The sequence below is a fragment of the Lissotriton vulgaris genome, chromosome 5 (genome assembly GCF_964263255.1).
Source record: "Lissotriton vulgaris chromosome 5, aLisVul1.2, whole genome shotgun sequence".
Classification (NCBI taxonomy): domain Eukaryota; kingdom Metazoa; phylum Chordata; class Amphibia; order Caudata; family Salamandridae; genus Lissotriton; species Lissotriton vulgaris.
The window spans coordinates 54,792,324-54,809,099 of NC_141693.1; the positions used below are offsets into that span (position 1 = coordinate 54,792,324).

At 51.5% G+C, this 16,776-nt stretch overlaps 1 protein-coding gene across 1 annotated transcript in view; it reads right to left on the bottom strand.

Annotated features, from left to right (window-relative positions):
* Nucleotides 1-2,712: 2,712 nt before the first annotated feature.
* Nucleotides 2,713-16,776, bottom strand: part of LOC147710136 (uncharacterized) — a 148,843-nt gene continuing 134,779 nt past the window's right edge. The window contains exons 8-9 of the mRNA XM_086920832.1: nt 12,953-13,049; nt 2,713-7,702 (exon numbers count right to left, since the gene is read on the bottom strand). Of these exons, the coding sequence (XP_086776958.1) occupies nt 7,625-7,702; nt 12,953-13,049 (175 nt within the window). The 3' untranslated portion in view covers nt 2,713-7,624. The remainder of the gene's footprint in view (nt 7,703-12,952; nt 13,050-16,776) is intronic.

The following is a 16,776-nucleotide window of genomic DNA, read 5'->3' on the forward strand; positions in this document are numbered from 1 at the left end:
CTCTGCACACACGAGGCACGCACAGTGAACCACAAACCTAGCAAATAAGAAGTATGCAGTCTGTAAACACAGCCCACTCTGCAAGCACGAGGCACACACAGTGAACCGAAAGCCTTGTAAAGAAGAAGCACACCGTCTATAAACACAGCCGCACTCTGCAAGTACGAGGCATGTACAGTGAACCGCAAGCCTTGTAAAGAAGAAGCACACCGTCTGTAAACACAGCCGCAGTCTGCAAGTACGAGGCACGTACAGTGAACCGCAAGCCTTGTAAAGAAGAAGCACACCACCGGTAAACATAGCCTTACTCTGCAAGCATGAGGCACACAAAGTGAGCTGCAAGCCTTGTAAACAAGAAGCACACTGTCTGTAAATTCAGCCGCTCTCTGCAAGCTCGAGGCACATACAGTGAACCACAAGCCTTGTAAAGAAGAAGCCCACCGTCTGTAAACATATCCTCACTCTGCAAGCATGAGGCACACAGAGTGAGCTGCAAGCCTTGTAAACAAGAAGCACACTGTCTGTAAACTCAGCCGCTCTCTGCAAGCTCCGGGCACATACAGTGAACCACAAGCCTTGTAAAGAAGAAGCCCACCGTCTGTAAACATATCCTCACTCTGCAAGCATGAGGCACACAGAGTGAGCTGCAAGCCTTGTAAACAAGAAGCACACTGTCTGTAAACTCAGCCGCTCTCTGCAAGCTCGAGGCACATACAGTGAACCACAAGCCTTGTAAAGAAGAAGCCCACAGTCTGTAAACATATCCTCACTCTGCAAGCATGAGGCACACAGAGTGAGCTGCAAGCCTTGTAAACAAGAAGCACACTGTCTGTAAACTCAGCCGCTCTCTGCAAGCTCGAGGCACATACAGTGAACCACAAGCCTTGTAAAGAAGAAGCCCACAGTCTGTAAACATATCCTCACTCTGCAAGCATGAGGCACACAGAGTGAGCTGCAAGCCTTGTAAACAACAAGCACACTGTCTGTAAACTCAGCCGCTCTCTGCAAGTACAAGGCACGCACAGTGAACCGCAAGCCTAGTAAATAAGAAGTATGCCATCTGTAAACACAGCCCACTCTGCAAGCACGAGGCACACACAGTGAACTGAAAGCCTTGTAAACAAGAAGCACACTCAGCCGCTCTCTGCAAGCATGAGGCACGTACAGTGAACCACAAGCCTTGTAAAGAAGAAGCCCACCGTCTGTAAACATAGCCTCACTCTGCAAGCATGAGGCACACAGAGTGAGCTGCAAGCCTTGTAAACAAGAAGCACACTGTCTGTAAACTCAGCTGCCCTCTGCAAGCATGAGGCACGCACAGTGAACCGCAAGCCTAGTAAATAAGAAGTATGCCATCTGTAAACACAGCCACACTCTGAAAGTATGAGGCACACACAGTGAACAACAAGCCTTAAAAAGAAGAAGCACACTGTCTGTAAACACAGCCACACTCGGCAAGCACACACAGTGAAATGCAAGCCTTGTAAACAAGAAGCACGCTGTTTGTAAACACAGCTACACTCTGCAAGCATGAGGCATGCACAATGAACCGCAAGCCTAGTAAAAAGGAAGTATGCCATCTGTAAACGCAGCCACACTCTGAAAGCATGAGGTCACACACACAGTTAACCGCATGCCTTGTAAAGAAGAAGCACACTGTGTGTGAACACTGCCACACTCTGCAAGCACGCATAGTGAACCGCAAGCCTTGTAAATAAGAAGTACACCGTCTGTAAACATAGCCATGCTCTGCAAGCAACAGCCACACACACTGAGCTGCAAGCCTTGTAAAGAAGAAGCACAGTGTCTGTAAACACATTCGCACTCTGCAAGCACGCACAGTGAAACGCAAGCCTTGTAAAGAAGAAGTACACCGTCTGTAAACACAACCACACTCTGCAAGCACGAGGCACGTACAGTGAGCTGCAAGCCTTGTAAAGAAGAACCACAGTGTCTGTAAACACAGACACACTCTGCAAGCACGAGGCACATGCAGTGAGCTGCAAGCCTTGTAAAGAAGAACCACAGTGTCTGTAAACACAGCCGCACTCTGCAAGCACGAGGCACGCACAGTGAACCGCAAGCCTTGTAAAGAAGAAGCACAATGTCTGTAAACACAGCCACACTCTGCAAGCACGAGGCACGCACAGTGAACCGCTAGCCTAGTAAACAAGAAGTATGCCATCTGTAAACCCAACCACACTCTGAAAGCATGAGGCACACACAGTGAACCGCAAGCCTTGTAAAGAAGAAGTACTCCGTCTGTAAACACAGCGCCATTTAGCAAGCACGAGGCACACACAGGGGCCTATTCACAAACGTACACGTTTAAATCTCCACCTCTCCTATCTTTTTTGGTGGAGATTGTCACACATGTAAGCGTATCACTTAGAGGAAGGACACTGGCAACTAAAAACTGCACTTCTGAAATTTCTAAATCCAGCATCACATATGGCCAACCATTGGTACTGCAACATCCTCCAAGGGAAATAATGACAGTAGGGACTTAAAATAAAACCCATTAGGAAATAATGTTAAATTAAATTATTATAATAGTAAAAATATAAATAAATACAATTTAATGTTAAAAATATGTAAAAATAGAACATATTTATTTAATTATAAAATATTTTAACAATCTTTTATATTTTATAAATCCATGTAACTTTAACTTTTTATTAAAATATAATTTAATTACTTTAAATTCTTTCCATATATCACTTTTAATAATTATTAATGCATACAAAAAATTATGTTTTTCATTAGGTAGGAATTTATCTTTCGAATTAAATTTCAGAAAAATATTTTTTATTTAATTTAATATACTTAAATTAATTAAAGATTTAATTCAAAATGAAGTTAATATTGCTGTATAACTTTTTTAATGTTGTTCTATATTTAAAATACATATCCAAAATTAATTTACATTAATATTTAACTAGTTAAATACACTTTTTTCACTTTCCCCCATACTTCACACAGTTGAAGTTGAGCTCTCACGACTGTGATTACTTTTTATGGGAGGGTGTAGCATCGTCAGTGGTTGGCCATCAGTGGGGCTGGGCGTACTACTGTTTCTTTTTTGGCATTAGTAATGTAATTTTGTCATTTGGCTCCACCCATCTCTTCAGGGGGTGGAGATATGTAAGCCTGCACTTTTGAGTAACTTTACACTCCGATTTTGTCACCAGGCAAAAGTAGTGGTTTTACTCGAAAGTGTAAGTGTAAATTACATGTGTAATTTACTCATAAGTGTAGGTCACCTTTGTGAATGGCCCCAACAATGCCCCACTCACCTTTCAAAGAGGCCGCACGCTATCTGTAAACAAAGTCAAATGATGCAAACTTTAGGCACTTTCTCTGCGAGTATGCGGCACACATGATGCTCCAAACACACAACTCAAACTTAATAAAAAGGAGCATTCGGCGGTCTATAAGCACATTCACACTCGGTAAGCTTTAGGCACATACGCTACCAGCACTCGGTCCCTAAACACAGCTCAGAATGCACATTCTAGGCTCACACTCCTTGCAAAGGAGCAACACAACAGCGGCAAACACAGTTACACTCAGCAAGCTGTAAGCAGATCCAGTTCTCCACACACCGAGCACAGAAGCCTGCATTACACTGTACACCCAGCCACACACCGGAAGCTGTAGGCATATACTCTCTGACATATGGTGCACACAGGACACCAATCATAGTGCAAACAAAAACACAGGCTCACGTTGTACATTTGATACCTATACTTTGCAGACTGCTGACAAACACACTTCTACCTGTGTCAATGATAGACCAAAATGCTTAAGGCACTCCGATTGCACATTCTACACGTAAGCACGACAGGCGTGTAGGACCGTCCTGGCAGCATGCAGCAGTTCTCAGAGAGTGGGACGGCCTATCGGGCAGGCTGGCAGTGCCAGAAGGGCTGGTCTGAGAGGTCAGTATCTGGGATGGTTTTTAACTGTTTGTGGGCCTGTTTTATGACCTGGTAGAATAGTTTTTACGGTTTATTTCCCTAATATTACCATAAACTGCCTGTAGCAAGCTCACATCCATGCAGACTTCCATACCTTGCAAAACACCTATACAACGTGTCTGCACAGGTTCAAAACTGCGACGATTTGCAAACCTCAGACACTTTTTTTTTGTTTTCTGATTTGCTAATGGGGGGCACTTTTATTTTGATACCTGGGACAATTTTCTGTCCCAGTCCAGCCCTGGTTCTCAGAGGCTGACAGCATCCTACAATGAGGTGTTGCAGTCACACTGTAGGTGGAAATGGTGCACCATCTACGTATCTGGAGGAGGCTTGCAGCAGGATTGGAGGAGGCTTGCAGCATACCACAACATGCTCAGGGAAAGCAGCATTTTATCTACAGGCAATGTGGACATGTGAGGTGGAAACAGACCGCGCACACCCTGCAGACAAACAGCATGCCTTTACCAAGTAGGTAACTTTACAGGGTGCCACCAGTGGATGCAACTGGGCACTTACTGTGCAAGGCTGCAGCTGAGACCCATGTGATGCGTCATTCAATGTGCACTTCCTTCTGCTTGCTGACACCATTCAGAAAATCACATTGGTGTGCAACATGCACCACGCATGGCATGGTGCAGATAGTTTGCGCCATAACGTTAGGCGGTCATTACACGTGACAAAGCGAGCCACTTTCTCATTTTGAGAGATGGACATGTTCAAAGAACATATATTTGAATGAGACATGGGCATGCTCAAGGGGACCCACCTCTCTGTGAGACATGGGCATGTTCAAGGGACCCACCTCTCTGTGAGACATGGGCATGTTCAAGGGACCCACCTCTCTGTGAGACATGGGCATGTTCAAGGGGACCCACTTCTCTGTGAGACATGGGCATGTTCAAGGGGACCCACCTCTCTGTGAGACATGGGCATGTTCAAGGGACCCACCTCTCTGTGAGACATGGGCATGTTCAAGGGGACCCACCTCTCTGTGAGACATGGGCATGTTCAAGGGACCCACCTCTCTGTGAGACATGAGCATGTTCAAGGGACCCACCTCGCACACACCTCTCTGTGAGACATGGGCATGTTCAAGGGACCCACCTCTCTGTGAGACATGGGCATGTTCAAGGGACCCACCTCTCTGTGAGACATGGGCATGTTCAAGGGGACCCACCTCTCTGTGAGACCTGGGCATTTCAAGGGGACCCACCTCTCTGTGGGACATGGGCATGTTCAAGGGGACCCACCTCTCTGTGAGACCTGGCCGCGTTCAGGAGAACCCTCTACTCAGTGAGACTTTGACATGTTCAAGGAAGCCCAGCTTTCCATGAGACATGGTAACCTCACGGTGAGACGGGGATATGTTACACGTGAGTGCTGGCTAACTGCGAGCGAGCCTGCCTACCACCACAGGGAGCTTTCTTGGAGCCATTGGGTGGTCCTTGTGACCCCTAACCTTACCTTTTTCCACTGACTTTTTTAGGGTTTTCGGCAACTTGAAGGTTACTTTTAAATGGGCATGAACCCTCTCTCCTCTGGTGAACGTGAGCCTCAGAGGGTCCCCGACAGCTGGTCGGAGAGCACCCATGTTCCTAAACCTGAGCATCCCTTTCACCACCGCTCAGGCGTGCCTTTCGGCCAATGAGGCTCCCCATGCTTTGCAACTGAACAGTCACAGGTGCAAACATTTACAAATTCTCTAATAGTCCATTCAGGGTGGGTAGAATTTAAATGGCAGCTCATGGGTGAGCTCTGATGCCAGACTCCTGGTGCGCAGACCTCCAGCTGCAGCCCAGGCGAGGGTTCCAATGCCAGGCTATGGAGTCACTGAAGATGGGCAGAAGTCTGACTGCAGCCCCAGGGAGGGATCCAATGCAAGTCTATGGGGTTAATGGAGATGGGCAGAACTTTCTGCTGTCCAGCCTATTAGAGTCACTGAAGATGGGTAGAATGTAGCCTGAATTCCAGGGAAGGAATCCAACACAGTCTTTGGGTTCTCTAAAGACGGGTAGTACTCAACCTGAGTCCCGGCGTGGGATCCATTGCCAGTCTACAGGGTCACTGAAGATGGGTAGAACAGAGACGGCAGCCCAAGGAAGAGATCCAGTCTAGGGGGTTAATGGATATGGGTAGAACTTTCTGCAGTCCAAGGAATGGGTCCAATGCCAGTCTATTGGAGTCAGTGAAGATGGGCAGAACTCAGACTGGGCCCAGGGGAGAGATGCAATACCAGTTTATGGGTCATGGAAGATGGGTAGAACTTTCTGCAGTCAAAGGAATGGGTCCAATGCCAGTCTTTGAGGTCACTGAAGATGGGTAGAACGCAGACTGGGCCTGGGCGTGGCATCCAATGTAGTCTTTGAGGTCACTGAAGATGGGTAGAACTTAGACTGGTGCAGGTGTGGCCTCAAATGCCAGTCTTTGAGGTCACTGAAGACGGGTGGAACTCAGGCTGGACCCGGGCGTGGCACCCAATGCAGTCTTTGAGGTCACTGAAGACGGGTGGAACTCAGACTGGCCCGGGTGTGGCCTCCAATGCCAGTCTTTGAGGTCACTGAAGATGGGTAGAACTCAGACTGGGCCTGGGCGTTGCATCCAATGCAGTCTTTTATGTCACTGAAGATGGGTAGAACTCAGACTGGGCCTGGGCGTTGTATCCAATGCAGTCTTTTATGTCACTGAAGATGGGTAGAACTCAGACTGGGCCTGGGCGTTGTATCCAATGCAGTCTTTGAGGTCACTGAAGACGGGTGGAACTCAGACTGGCCCGGGTGTGGCCTCCAATGCCAGTCTTTGAGGTCACTGAAGATGGGTAGAACTCAGGCTGGGCCTGGGCGTTGCATCCAATGCAGTCTTTTATGTCACTGAAGATGGGTAGAACTCAGACTGGGCCTGGGCGTTGTATCCAATGCAGTCTTTGAGGTCACTGAAGACGGGTAGAACTCAGACTGGCCCGGGTGTGGCCTCCAATGCCAGTCTTTGAGGTCACTGAAGATGGGTGGAACTCAGACTGGGCCTGGGCGTTGCATCCAATGCAGTCTTTGAGGTCACTGAAGACGGGTAGAACTCAGACTGGCCCGGGTGTGGCCTCCAATGCCAGTCTTTGAGGTCACTGAAGATGGGTAGAACTCAGACTGGGCCTGGGCGTTGTATCCAATGCAGTCTTTGAGGTCACTTAAGACGGGTGGAACTCAGACTGGCCCAGGCGTGCCCTCCATTGCCGGTCGATGAACAGAAGGTACAAGGCAGTTGAAGGTGAGTGAGGCTCGCAGACAAGAGGTGAGTCCTGGGTGTGTTGGTAGGCCCCAGGAGCTCAAGGCAGCCATCTTAGCCATCAAGGGACAGGGCCACATGCACCACAGGGGCCTCTGAGGGCCACAGTTGGGGAGAGCAGAGAGGTGTGCGCAGCAGGTACGGCACCCCGAACAAGAACCACAGAACAGCACCGAGAGGGACCCATGACTACCACTGTCCTCCGGCCCCGCTCACACAGCACCCACAGGACAAGAGCTCACGAAGAATACAGCGCTTCACTGGAACGCAGCGCCCCGCCGCCGCATGCAAGGCCGCCATGGCTGAGGATGAAAGGTGGGTCCACGTGCCTCCATGCCCAGTGACAGGCGGTGGTCACCGCATCACTACTTGAGGCGTCCTGGGGCTGAGTGCAGCGCCGACGAGTCGAAGAAGAGGGGGTTGTGAATCTCCATCTCACCAGTCTGTGGGGAGAAGGAGAAAGAGGTAATTACAGTGCTGACTGCTTGTGTCTCTGCTCTATAACTGTTTGTGTGTGCCTGCTCTACAGCCTGTTTCTATCTCTTCTACTGTCTGTGTGTGCCTGCTCTACCGTCTGTGTGTGCCTGCTCTACCCTCTGTGTATACCTGCTCTACAGCCTGTGTGTACCTGCTCTACGGCCTGTGTGTACCTCTTTTACTGTCTGTGTGTGCCTGCTCTACTGTCTGTGTGTGCCTGCTCTACCATCTGCGTGTGCCTGCTCTACCATCTGTGTGTGCCTGGTCTACTGTCTGTGTGTGCCTGCTCTACTGTCAGTGTGTATCTGCTCTACAGCCTGTGTGTACCTCTTCCACTGTCTGTGTGTGCCTGCTCTACCGTCTGTGTATGCCTGCTCTACTGTCTCTGTGTGCCTGCTCTACAGCCTGTGTGTACCTATTCCACTGTCTGTGTGTGCCTGCTCTACCGTCTGTGTATGGCTGCTTTACTGTCTGTGTGTGCCTGCTCTACAGCCTGTGTCTACCTCTTCTACTGTCTGTGTGTGCCTGCTCTACAGCCTCTGTGTACCTGCTCTACAGCCTGTGTGTACCTCTTCTACTGTCTGCGTGTGCCTGCTCTACAGTCCGCGTGTACCTGCTCTACAGCCTGTGCGTACCTGTTCTACAGCCTGTGCGTACCTGCTCTACAGCCTGTGCGTACCTCTTCTACTGTCTGTGTGTGCCTGCTCTACCTTCTGTGTATGCCTGCTCTACTGTCTGTGTGCGCCTGCTCTACTGTCTGTGTGTGCCTGCTCTACTATCTGTGTGTACCTCTTCTACCGTCTGTGTGTGCCTGCTCAACTGTCAGTGTGTGCCTGCTCTACTATCTGTGTGTACCTCTTCTACCATCTGTGTGTGCCTGCTCGACTGTCTGTGTGTACCTACTTTACTGCCTGTGTGTATTTACTCTACTGTCTGTGTGTAGCTGCTTTACTGCCTGTTTGTGTGTGTCTGCTCTACTCTCTGTGCCTGCTCTACAGCCTATGTGTAACTTTTCTACTGTCTGTGTGTGCTTGCTCTCCTGTCTGTGTGCACCTGCTGTACTGTGAGTGTGTGTACCTGCTTTACTGTCTGTGTGTACCTGCTTTATTCTTTGTGTGCCTGCTCTATGACTTCCTGTGTGTACCTTCTTTAGTATCTGTGTGTATCTGTTCAACTGTTTGTGTGTGCCTGCTCTATAACTACCTGTGTGCCTGCTCTACTGTCTGTGTGTGTGTGCTCGACTGTCTGTGTGTACCTGCACTTCGGTCTGTGGGTGTCCGCTCTACTAGCTATGTGTGTACCTGCTTTACTGCCTGTGTGTATCTACTCTACTGTCTGTGTGTACCTGCTCTACTGTCAGTGTGTAGCTGCTTTACTGCCTGTGTGTATCTACTCTACTGTCTGTGTGTACCTGCTCTACTGTCAGTGTGTAGCTGCTTTACTGCTTGTGCGTGCCTGCTCTACTGATCGTGTGTGCCTGCTCTACTCGCTGTGCCTGCCCTACTGTCTATGTGTATCTGCTCTACTGTCTGTGTATGCCTGTAACTACCTGTCTGTGCCTGCTCTACTGTCTGTGCCTGCTCTAGTGTCTGTGTATGCATGCTCTATAACTACCTGTGTGTGCCTTCTCTAATGTATGCACCTGCTATACTGTCTGTGCCTGCTCTACTCTATCTGCCTGCTCTAGTGTCTGTGTATGCATGCTCTATAACTACCTGTGTGTGCCTGCTCTACTGTATGCACCTGCTATACTGTCTGTGCCTGCTCTACTCTGTGTGCCTGCTCTAGTGTCTGTGTATGCATGCTCTATAACTACCTGTGTGTGCCTGCTCTACTGTATGCACCTGCTATACTGTCTGTGTGTGCCTGCTATATACCCCCTTGTCCCAGGCCCAGCTATTGTTGAGGTGTGCTGGACCAGTGTTATGTAGTGCCTTGAAAGGGGAGGTGCTGAGCTTGAATTGTCCTTGTTTTTGTATGGGGGGGGGGGGGCAGTGGAGCTCCTTCAGGTGTGGTCTGATGTGAGTGTGATCCTGGCTGCCGAGTTCTGAATGGTTGCAGCCTTCTGGTGTTTTTCGTCTGTGATCACTAGTGCGTTCAGACCTATGCTTGCTGGCGCAGTGCTGCCTCTGCTCATCTGTGTCTGTGTCTCCCATGTGGCTGCAGAGCTTGCCAGGACTGTGCCTGTCCTTGTCTATCTGCTCTACGACAGACTGTGCTTGTGGCCCCTGTGGCTGGCTGTGGTTGCCTGTTCTGCCATCTCTGTGCTGTGTCTGCTTTGTGCCTACCTGGGCTGAAGTACTCTGTGACCTCATGCACTGCTGGTTTTGTAGCTGCTTGTGTTGCCAGCTACAGAGCTGTCTGTGCTCACCTGCTCTTTGACAATATACCTGTGCTTGCCTGCTCTATGACCACTTGTGCTTGCCTGTTCTGTGGTTGCCTTGCTTGCCAGCACTATTATCTGTGCTCCGATTGTCTGTGCTTGTTTCTACTGTGACTGTCTGTGCTTGCCTGTACGCTGATCATATAAACTTTTTTGCTCTCTAATGGACTGTACTTCCCACTCCTGTGGTCACATGCACTTTGATTGCTTATGATTGCCTGCTGTTTGCAGGCTTGTGCTTTCCTGCGTTCGCTGCACTTGTCTGGGCTCATCTGCACTCCAACCCTAGTGCTTCCCTGCTCTGTGATTGTCTGTTCTTGTCTGCTCCGTGATCACCTGTTCTGCCATGCTCTGTCATTGTCTGTTCTAGCCTTCTCTGTGATCACCTGTGGTGCCCTGCTCTGTTCTTGTCTACTCTGTGATCACCCGTGCTGCCCTGCTCTGTGATTGTCTGCTCCGTGATCACCTGTGCTGCCATGCTCTGGGATTGTCTGTTCTTGTCTGCTCTGTGATCCTCTGTGCTGCCCTGCTCTGTGATTGTCAGTTCTTGTCTGCTCTGTGATCCCCTGTGCTGCCCTGCTCTGTGATTGTCTGTTCTTGTCTGCTCTGTGATCCCCTGTGCTGCCCTGCTCTGTGATTGTCTGTTCTTGTCTGCTCTGTGATCCTCTGTGCTGCCCTGCTCTGTGATTGTCAGTTCTTGTCTGCTCTGTGATCCCCTGTGCTGCCCTGCTCTGTGATTGTCTGTTCTTGTCTGCTCTGTGATCCCCTGTGCTGCCCTGCTCTGTGATTGTCTGTTCTTGTCTGCTCTGTGATCCACTGTGCTGCCCTGCTCTGTGATTGTCTGTTCTTGTCTGCTCTGTGATCCCCTGTGCTGCCCTGCTCTGTGATTGTCTGTTCTTGTCTGCTCTGTGATCACCTGTTCTGCCCTGCTCTGTGATTGTCTGTTCTTGTCTGCTCTGTGATCACTTGTGCTGCCCTGCTCTGTGATTGTCTTCTCTGTGATCATCTGTGCTGCCATGCTCTGTGATTGTCTGTTCTTGTCTGCTCTGTGATCCTCTGCCCTGCCCTGCTCTGTTCTTGTCTGCTCTGTGATCACCCGTGCTGCCCTGCTCTGTGATTGTCTGCTCTGTGATCACCTGTGCTGCCATGCTCTGTGATTGTCTGTTCTTGTCTGCTCTGTGATCCTCTGTGCTGCCCTGCTCTGTTCTTGTCTGCTCTGCGATCACCCGTGCTGCCCTTCTCTGTGATTGTCTGCTCTGTGATCACCTGTGCTGCCATGCTCTGTGATTGTCTGTTCTTGTCTGCTCTGTGATCACCTGTGCTGCCATGCTCTGTGATTGTCTGTTCTTGTCTGCTCTGTGATCACCTGTGCTGTCCTGCTCTGTGAATGTCTGTTCTTGTCTGCTCTGTGATCACCCGTGCTGCCCTTCTCTGTGATTGTCTGCTCTGTGATCACCTGTGCTGCCATGCTCTGTGATTGTCTGTTCTTGTCTGCTCTGTGATCACCTGTGCTGTCCTGCTCTGTGAATGTCTGTTCTTGTCTGCTCTGTGATCACCTGTGCTGTCCTGCTCTGTGATTGTCTGCTCTGTGATCACCAGTGCTGCCCTGCTCTGTGATTGTATGTTCTTGTCTGCTCTGTGATCACCTGTGCTGCCCTGCTCTGTGATTGTCTGTTCTTGTCTGCTCTGTGATCACCTGTGCTGCTCTGCTCTGTGATTGTCTGTTCTTGTCTGCTCTGTGATCCCCTGTGCTGCCCTGCTCTGTGATTGTCTGTTCTTGTCTGCTCTGTGATCCCCTGTGCTGCCCTGCTCTGTGATTGTCTGTTCTTGTCTGCTCTGTGATCACCTGTTCTGCCCTGCTCCGTCATTGTCTGTTCTAGCCTGCTCTGTGATCACCTGAACTGCCCTGCTCTGTTCTTGTCTGCTCTGTGATCACCTGTGCTGCCCTGCTCTGTGATTGTCTGCTCTGTGATCACCTGTGCTGCCCTGCTCTGTGATTGTCTGTTCTTGTCTGCTCTGTGATCACTTGTGCTGCCCTGCTCCTTGATCACCTGTGCTGTCCTGCTCTGTGATTGTCTTGATCGTCTGTTTTCTGTGCTGTGATCGCCATTGCTGACCTGCTTACCATTTCCTGGGCTTGCCTGCTCTGTGCTCTCCTGCGGTTGCTTGATTTTTATTGGCTTATGCTTCCGAATTTGTAAGGGATTGCGTGCTTGCCTGTTCTGTGAGCTCCTGTTTGTGTATGCTTTTTAATTGCTTGCGCTCACCTGCTTTGTGATGGCTTGTGTTTGCCTGCTCTGTTATTGCCTGTGTTTGCCTGCTCTGTGACCATCTGTGCTTGCCTGCTTTGTGACGGCCTGTGTTTGCCTGGTCTGTGAACTCCTGTTTGTGCCTGCTCTGTGACTGCCTTTGCTTGTCTGTGCTGTGGTTGCCTGTGATTGCCTGCTCTGTGCTCTTCTGCGCTTGCCTGCTTTGTGCTCTCCTGCGCTTGTGATTGTCTGCTTTATGATGGCCCATGGTTGCCTGGTCTGTAATTGCCTTTGCTTGTCTGTGTCCTGGTCAGCTGTGCTTGCTTGCTCTGTGCCCATGTGTGCTTGCTTGTCTGCTTTGTGACGGCCTGTGTTTGCCTGGTCTGTGAGCTTCTGCTTGCTCTATTATTGTCTTTGCTTGTCTGTGCCGTGGTCGCCTGTGGTTGTCTGCTCTGTGGTCACCTGCGCTTGCCTGCTTTTTAATGGCTTGTGATTGTCTGCTCTGTGATTGCCCGCGGCTGCCTGGTCTGTGACCCCCTCCTTGTGCCTGCTCTGTGACTGTGCGTCTTGCTGCGGGTACCTACCGGTGCCAGGCCCGGGCACTCATAGACCGTGTACTCCCCGCCCTCGTTCTCGGCCTCAGACTCCGTGGACAGCTGCTGCTGCGCCTTCAGGGCGCTCCTGCGAGAGACAAGAAGCAGGAGGGTGAGTGTGAGTGTGGTGGGTTGGTGCGAGAGAGAAGAGTGAGGGGCTGGTGTGAGAGAAAAGAAGCTTGAGGGGGAGTGTGAGGGGCTGGTGTGAGAGAAAAGAAGCTTGAGGGGGAGTGTGAGTGTGAGGGGCTGGTGCGAGAGAGAAGAGTGAGGGGCTGGTGCGAGAGAGAAGAAGCTTGAGGGGGGAGTGTGAGGGGCTGGTGTGAGAGAGAAGAAGCTTGAGGGGGGAGTGTGAGGGGCTGGTGTGAGAGAGAAGAAGCTTGAGGGGGAGTGTGAGGGGCTGGTGTGAGAGAGAAGAAGCTTGAGGGGGAGTGTGAGGGGCTGGTGTGAGAGTGAAGAAGCTTGAGCGTGAGTGTGAGGGGCTGGTGTGAGAGAGAAGAAGCTTGAGTGTGAGGGGCTGGTGTGAGAGAGAAGAAGCTTGAGGGGGAGTGTGATGGGCTGGTGTGAAAGAGAAGAAGCTTGAGGGTGAGTGTGAGGGGCTGGTGTGAGAGAGAAGAAGCTTGAGCGTGAGTGTGAGGGGCTGGTGTGAGAGAGAAGAAGCTTGAGGGTGAGTGTGAGGGGCTGGTGTGAGAGAGAAGAAGCTTGAGCGTGAGTGTGAGGGGCTGGTGTGAGAGAAGAAGCTTGAGAGGGAGTGTGATGGGCTGGTGTGAGAGAGAAGAAGCTTGAGCGTGAGTGTGAGGGGCTGGTGTGAGAGAGAAGAAGCTTGAGTGTGAGGGGCTGGTGTGAGAGAGAAGAAGCTTGAGGGGGAGTGTGATGGGCTGGTGTGAGAGAGAAGAAGCTTGAGGGGGAGTGTGAGGGGCTGGTGTGAGAGAGAGAAGCTTGAGGGTGAGTGTGAGGGGCTGGTGTGAGAAAGAAGAAGCTTGAGGGTGAGTGTGAGGGGCTGTTGCAAGAGAGAAGAAGCTTGAGAGGGAGTGTGAGGGGCTGGTGTGAGAGAGAAGAAGCTTGAGGGTGAGTGTGAGGGGCTGGTGTGAGAAAGAAGAAGCTTGAGGGTGAGTGTGAGGGGCTGTTGCAAGAGAGAAGAAGCTTGAGGGTGAGTGTGAGGGGCTGGTGCAAGAGAGAAGAAGCTTGAGGGGGAGTGTGAGGGGCTGGTGGGAGAGAGAAGAAGCTTGAGGGAAGTGTGAGGGCTGGTGTGAGAGAGAAGAAGCTTGAGGGGGAGTGTGAGGGGCTGGGGTGAGAGAGAAGAAGCTTGAGGGTGAGTGTGAGGGGCTGGTGCAAGAGAGAAGAAGCTTGAGGGGGAGTGTGAGGGGCTGGTGGGAGTGTGAGGGGCTGGTGTGAGGGAGAAGAAGCTTGAGGGGGAGTGTGAGGGGCTGGTGTGAGAGAGAAGAAGCTTGAGGGGGAGTGTGAGGGGCTGGTGTGAGAAAGAAGAAGCTTGAGGGTGAGTGTGAGGGGCTGGTGCAAGAGAGAAGAAGCTTGAGGGGGAGTGTGAGGGGCTGGTGTGAGAGAGAAGAAGCTTGAGGGGGAGTGTGAGGGGCTGGTGTGAGAGAGAAGAAGCTTGAGGGTGAGTGTGAGGGGCTGTTGCAAGAGAGAATAAGCTTGAGGGGGAGTGTGAGGGGCTGGTGTGAGAGAGAAGAAGCTTGAGGGGGAGTGTGAGGGGCTGGTGTGAGAGAGAAGAAGCTTGATGGGGAGTGTGAGGGGCTGGTGTGAGAAAGAAGAAGCTTGAGGGGGAGTGTGAGGGGCTGTTGCAAGAGAGAAGAAGCTTGAGGGGGAGTGTGAGGGGCTGGTGTGAGAGAGAAGAAGCTTGAGGGGGAGTGTGAGGGGCTGGTGTGAGAGAGAAGAAGCTTGAGGTGGAGTGTGAGGGGCTGGTGTGAGAAAGAAGAAGCTTGAGCGTGAGTGTGAGGGGCTGTTGCAAGAGAGAAGAAGCTTGAGGGGGAGTGTGAGGGGCTGGTGTGAGAAAGAAGAAGCTTGAGCGTGAGTGTGAGGGGCTGTTGCAAGAGAGAAGAAGCTTGAGGGGGAGTGTGAGGGGCTGGTGTGAGAGAGAAGAAGCTTGAGGGGGAGTGTGAGGGGCTGGTGTGAGAGAGAAGAAGCTTGAGGGGGAGTGTGTGGGGCTGGTGTGAGAAAGAAGAAGCTTGAGGGTGAGTGTGAGGGGCTGTTGCAAGAGAGAAGAAGCTTGAGGGGGAGTGTGAGGGGCTGGTGTGAGAGAGAAGAAGCTTGAGGGGGAGTGTGAGGGGCTGGTGCAAGAGAGAAGAAGCTTGAGGGGGAGTGTGAGGGGCTGGTGTGAGAGAGAAGAAGCTTGAGGGGGAGTGTGAGGGGCTGGTGTGAGAGAGAAGAAGCTTGAGAGGGAGTGTGAGGGGCTGGGGTGAGAGAGAAGAAGCTTGAGGGGGAGTGTGAGGGGCTGATGGGAGAGAGAAGAAGCTTGAGGGGGAGTGTGAGGGGCTGGGGTGAGAGAGCAGAAGCTTGAGGGGGAGTGTGAGGGGCTGATGTGAGAGAGAAGTAGCTTGAGGGGGAGTGTGAGGGGCTGGTGTGAGAGAGAAGAAGCTTGAGGGGGAGTGTGAGGGGCTGGTGTGAGAAAGAAGAAGCTTGAGGGTGAGTGTGAGGGGCTGGTGTGAGAGAGAAGAAGCTTGAGGGGGAGTGTGAGGGGCTGGTGCAAGAGAGAAGAAGCTTGAGGGGGAGTGTGAGGGGCTGGTGGGAGTGTGAGGGGCTGGTGTGAGAGAGAAGAAGCTTGAGGGGGAGTGTGAGGGGCTGGTGCAAGAGAGAATAAGCTTGAGGGGGAGTGTGAGGGGCTGTTGCAAGAGAGAAGAAGCTTGAGGGGGAGTGTGAGGGGCTGGGGTGAGAGAGAAGAAGCTTGAGGGGGAGTGTGAGGGGCTGATGGGAGAGAGAAGAAGCTTGAGGGGGAGTGTGAGGGGCTGGTGTGAGAGAGAAGAAGCTTGAGGGGGAGTGTGAGGGGCTGGTGTGAGAAAGAAGAAGCTTGAGGGTGAGTGTGAGGGGCTGTTGCAAGAGAGAAGAAGCTTGAGGGGGAGTGTGAGGGGCTGGTGTGAGAGAGAAGAAGCTTGGGGTGGAGTGTGAGGGGCTGGTGTGAGAGAGAAGAAGCTTGAGGGGGAGTGTGAGGGGCTGGTGGGAGTGTGAGGGGCTGGTGTGAGAGAGAAGAAGCTTGAGGGGGAGTGTGAGGGGCTGGTGCAAGAGAGAATAAGCTTGAGGGGGAGTTTGAGGGGCTGTTGCAAGAGAGAAGAATCTTGAGGGGGAGTGTGAGGGGCGTGTGAGAGAGAAGAAGCTTAAGGGGGAGTGTGAGGGGCTGGTGTGAGAAAGAAGAAGCTTGAGGGGGAGTGTGAGGGGCTGGTGTGAGAGAGAAGAAGCTTGAGGGGGAGTGTGAGGGGCTGGTGTGAGAGAGAAGAAGCTTGAGAGGGAGTGTCAGGGGCTGGTGTGAGAGAGAAGAAGTTTGAGGTTGAGGGTGAGTGTGAGGGGCTGGTGTGAAAGAGAAGAAGCTTGAGGGGGAGTGTGAGGGGCTGGTGTGAGAGAGAAGTTTGAGGTTGAGGGTGAGTGTGAGGGGCTGGTGCAAGAGAGAAGAAGAATGAGGGTGAGTGTGAGGGGCTGGAGCGAGAGAAAAGAAGCTTGAGGGTGAGTGTGAGGGGCTGGTGCGAGAGAAAAGAAGCTTGAGGGTGAGTGTGAGGGGCTGGTGCAAGAGAGAAGAAGCTTGAGGGGGAGTGTGAGGGGCTGGTGTGAGAGAGAGGAACTTGAGGGGGAGTGTGAGGGGCTGGTGTGAG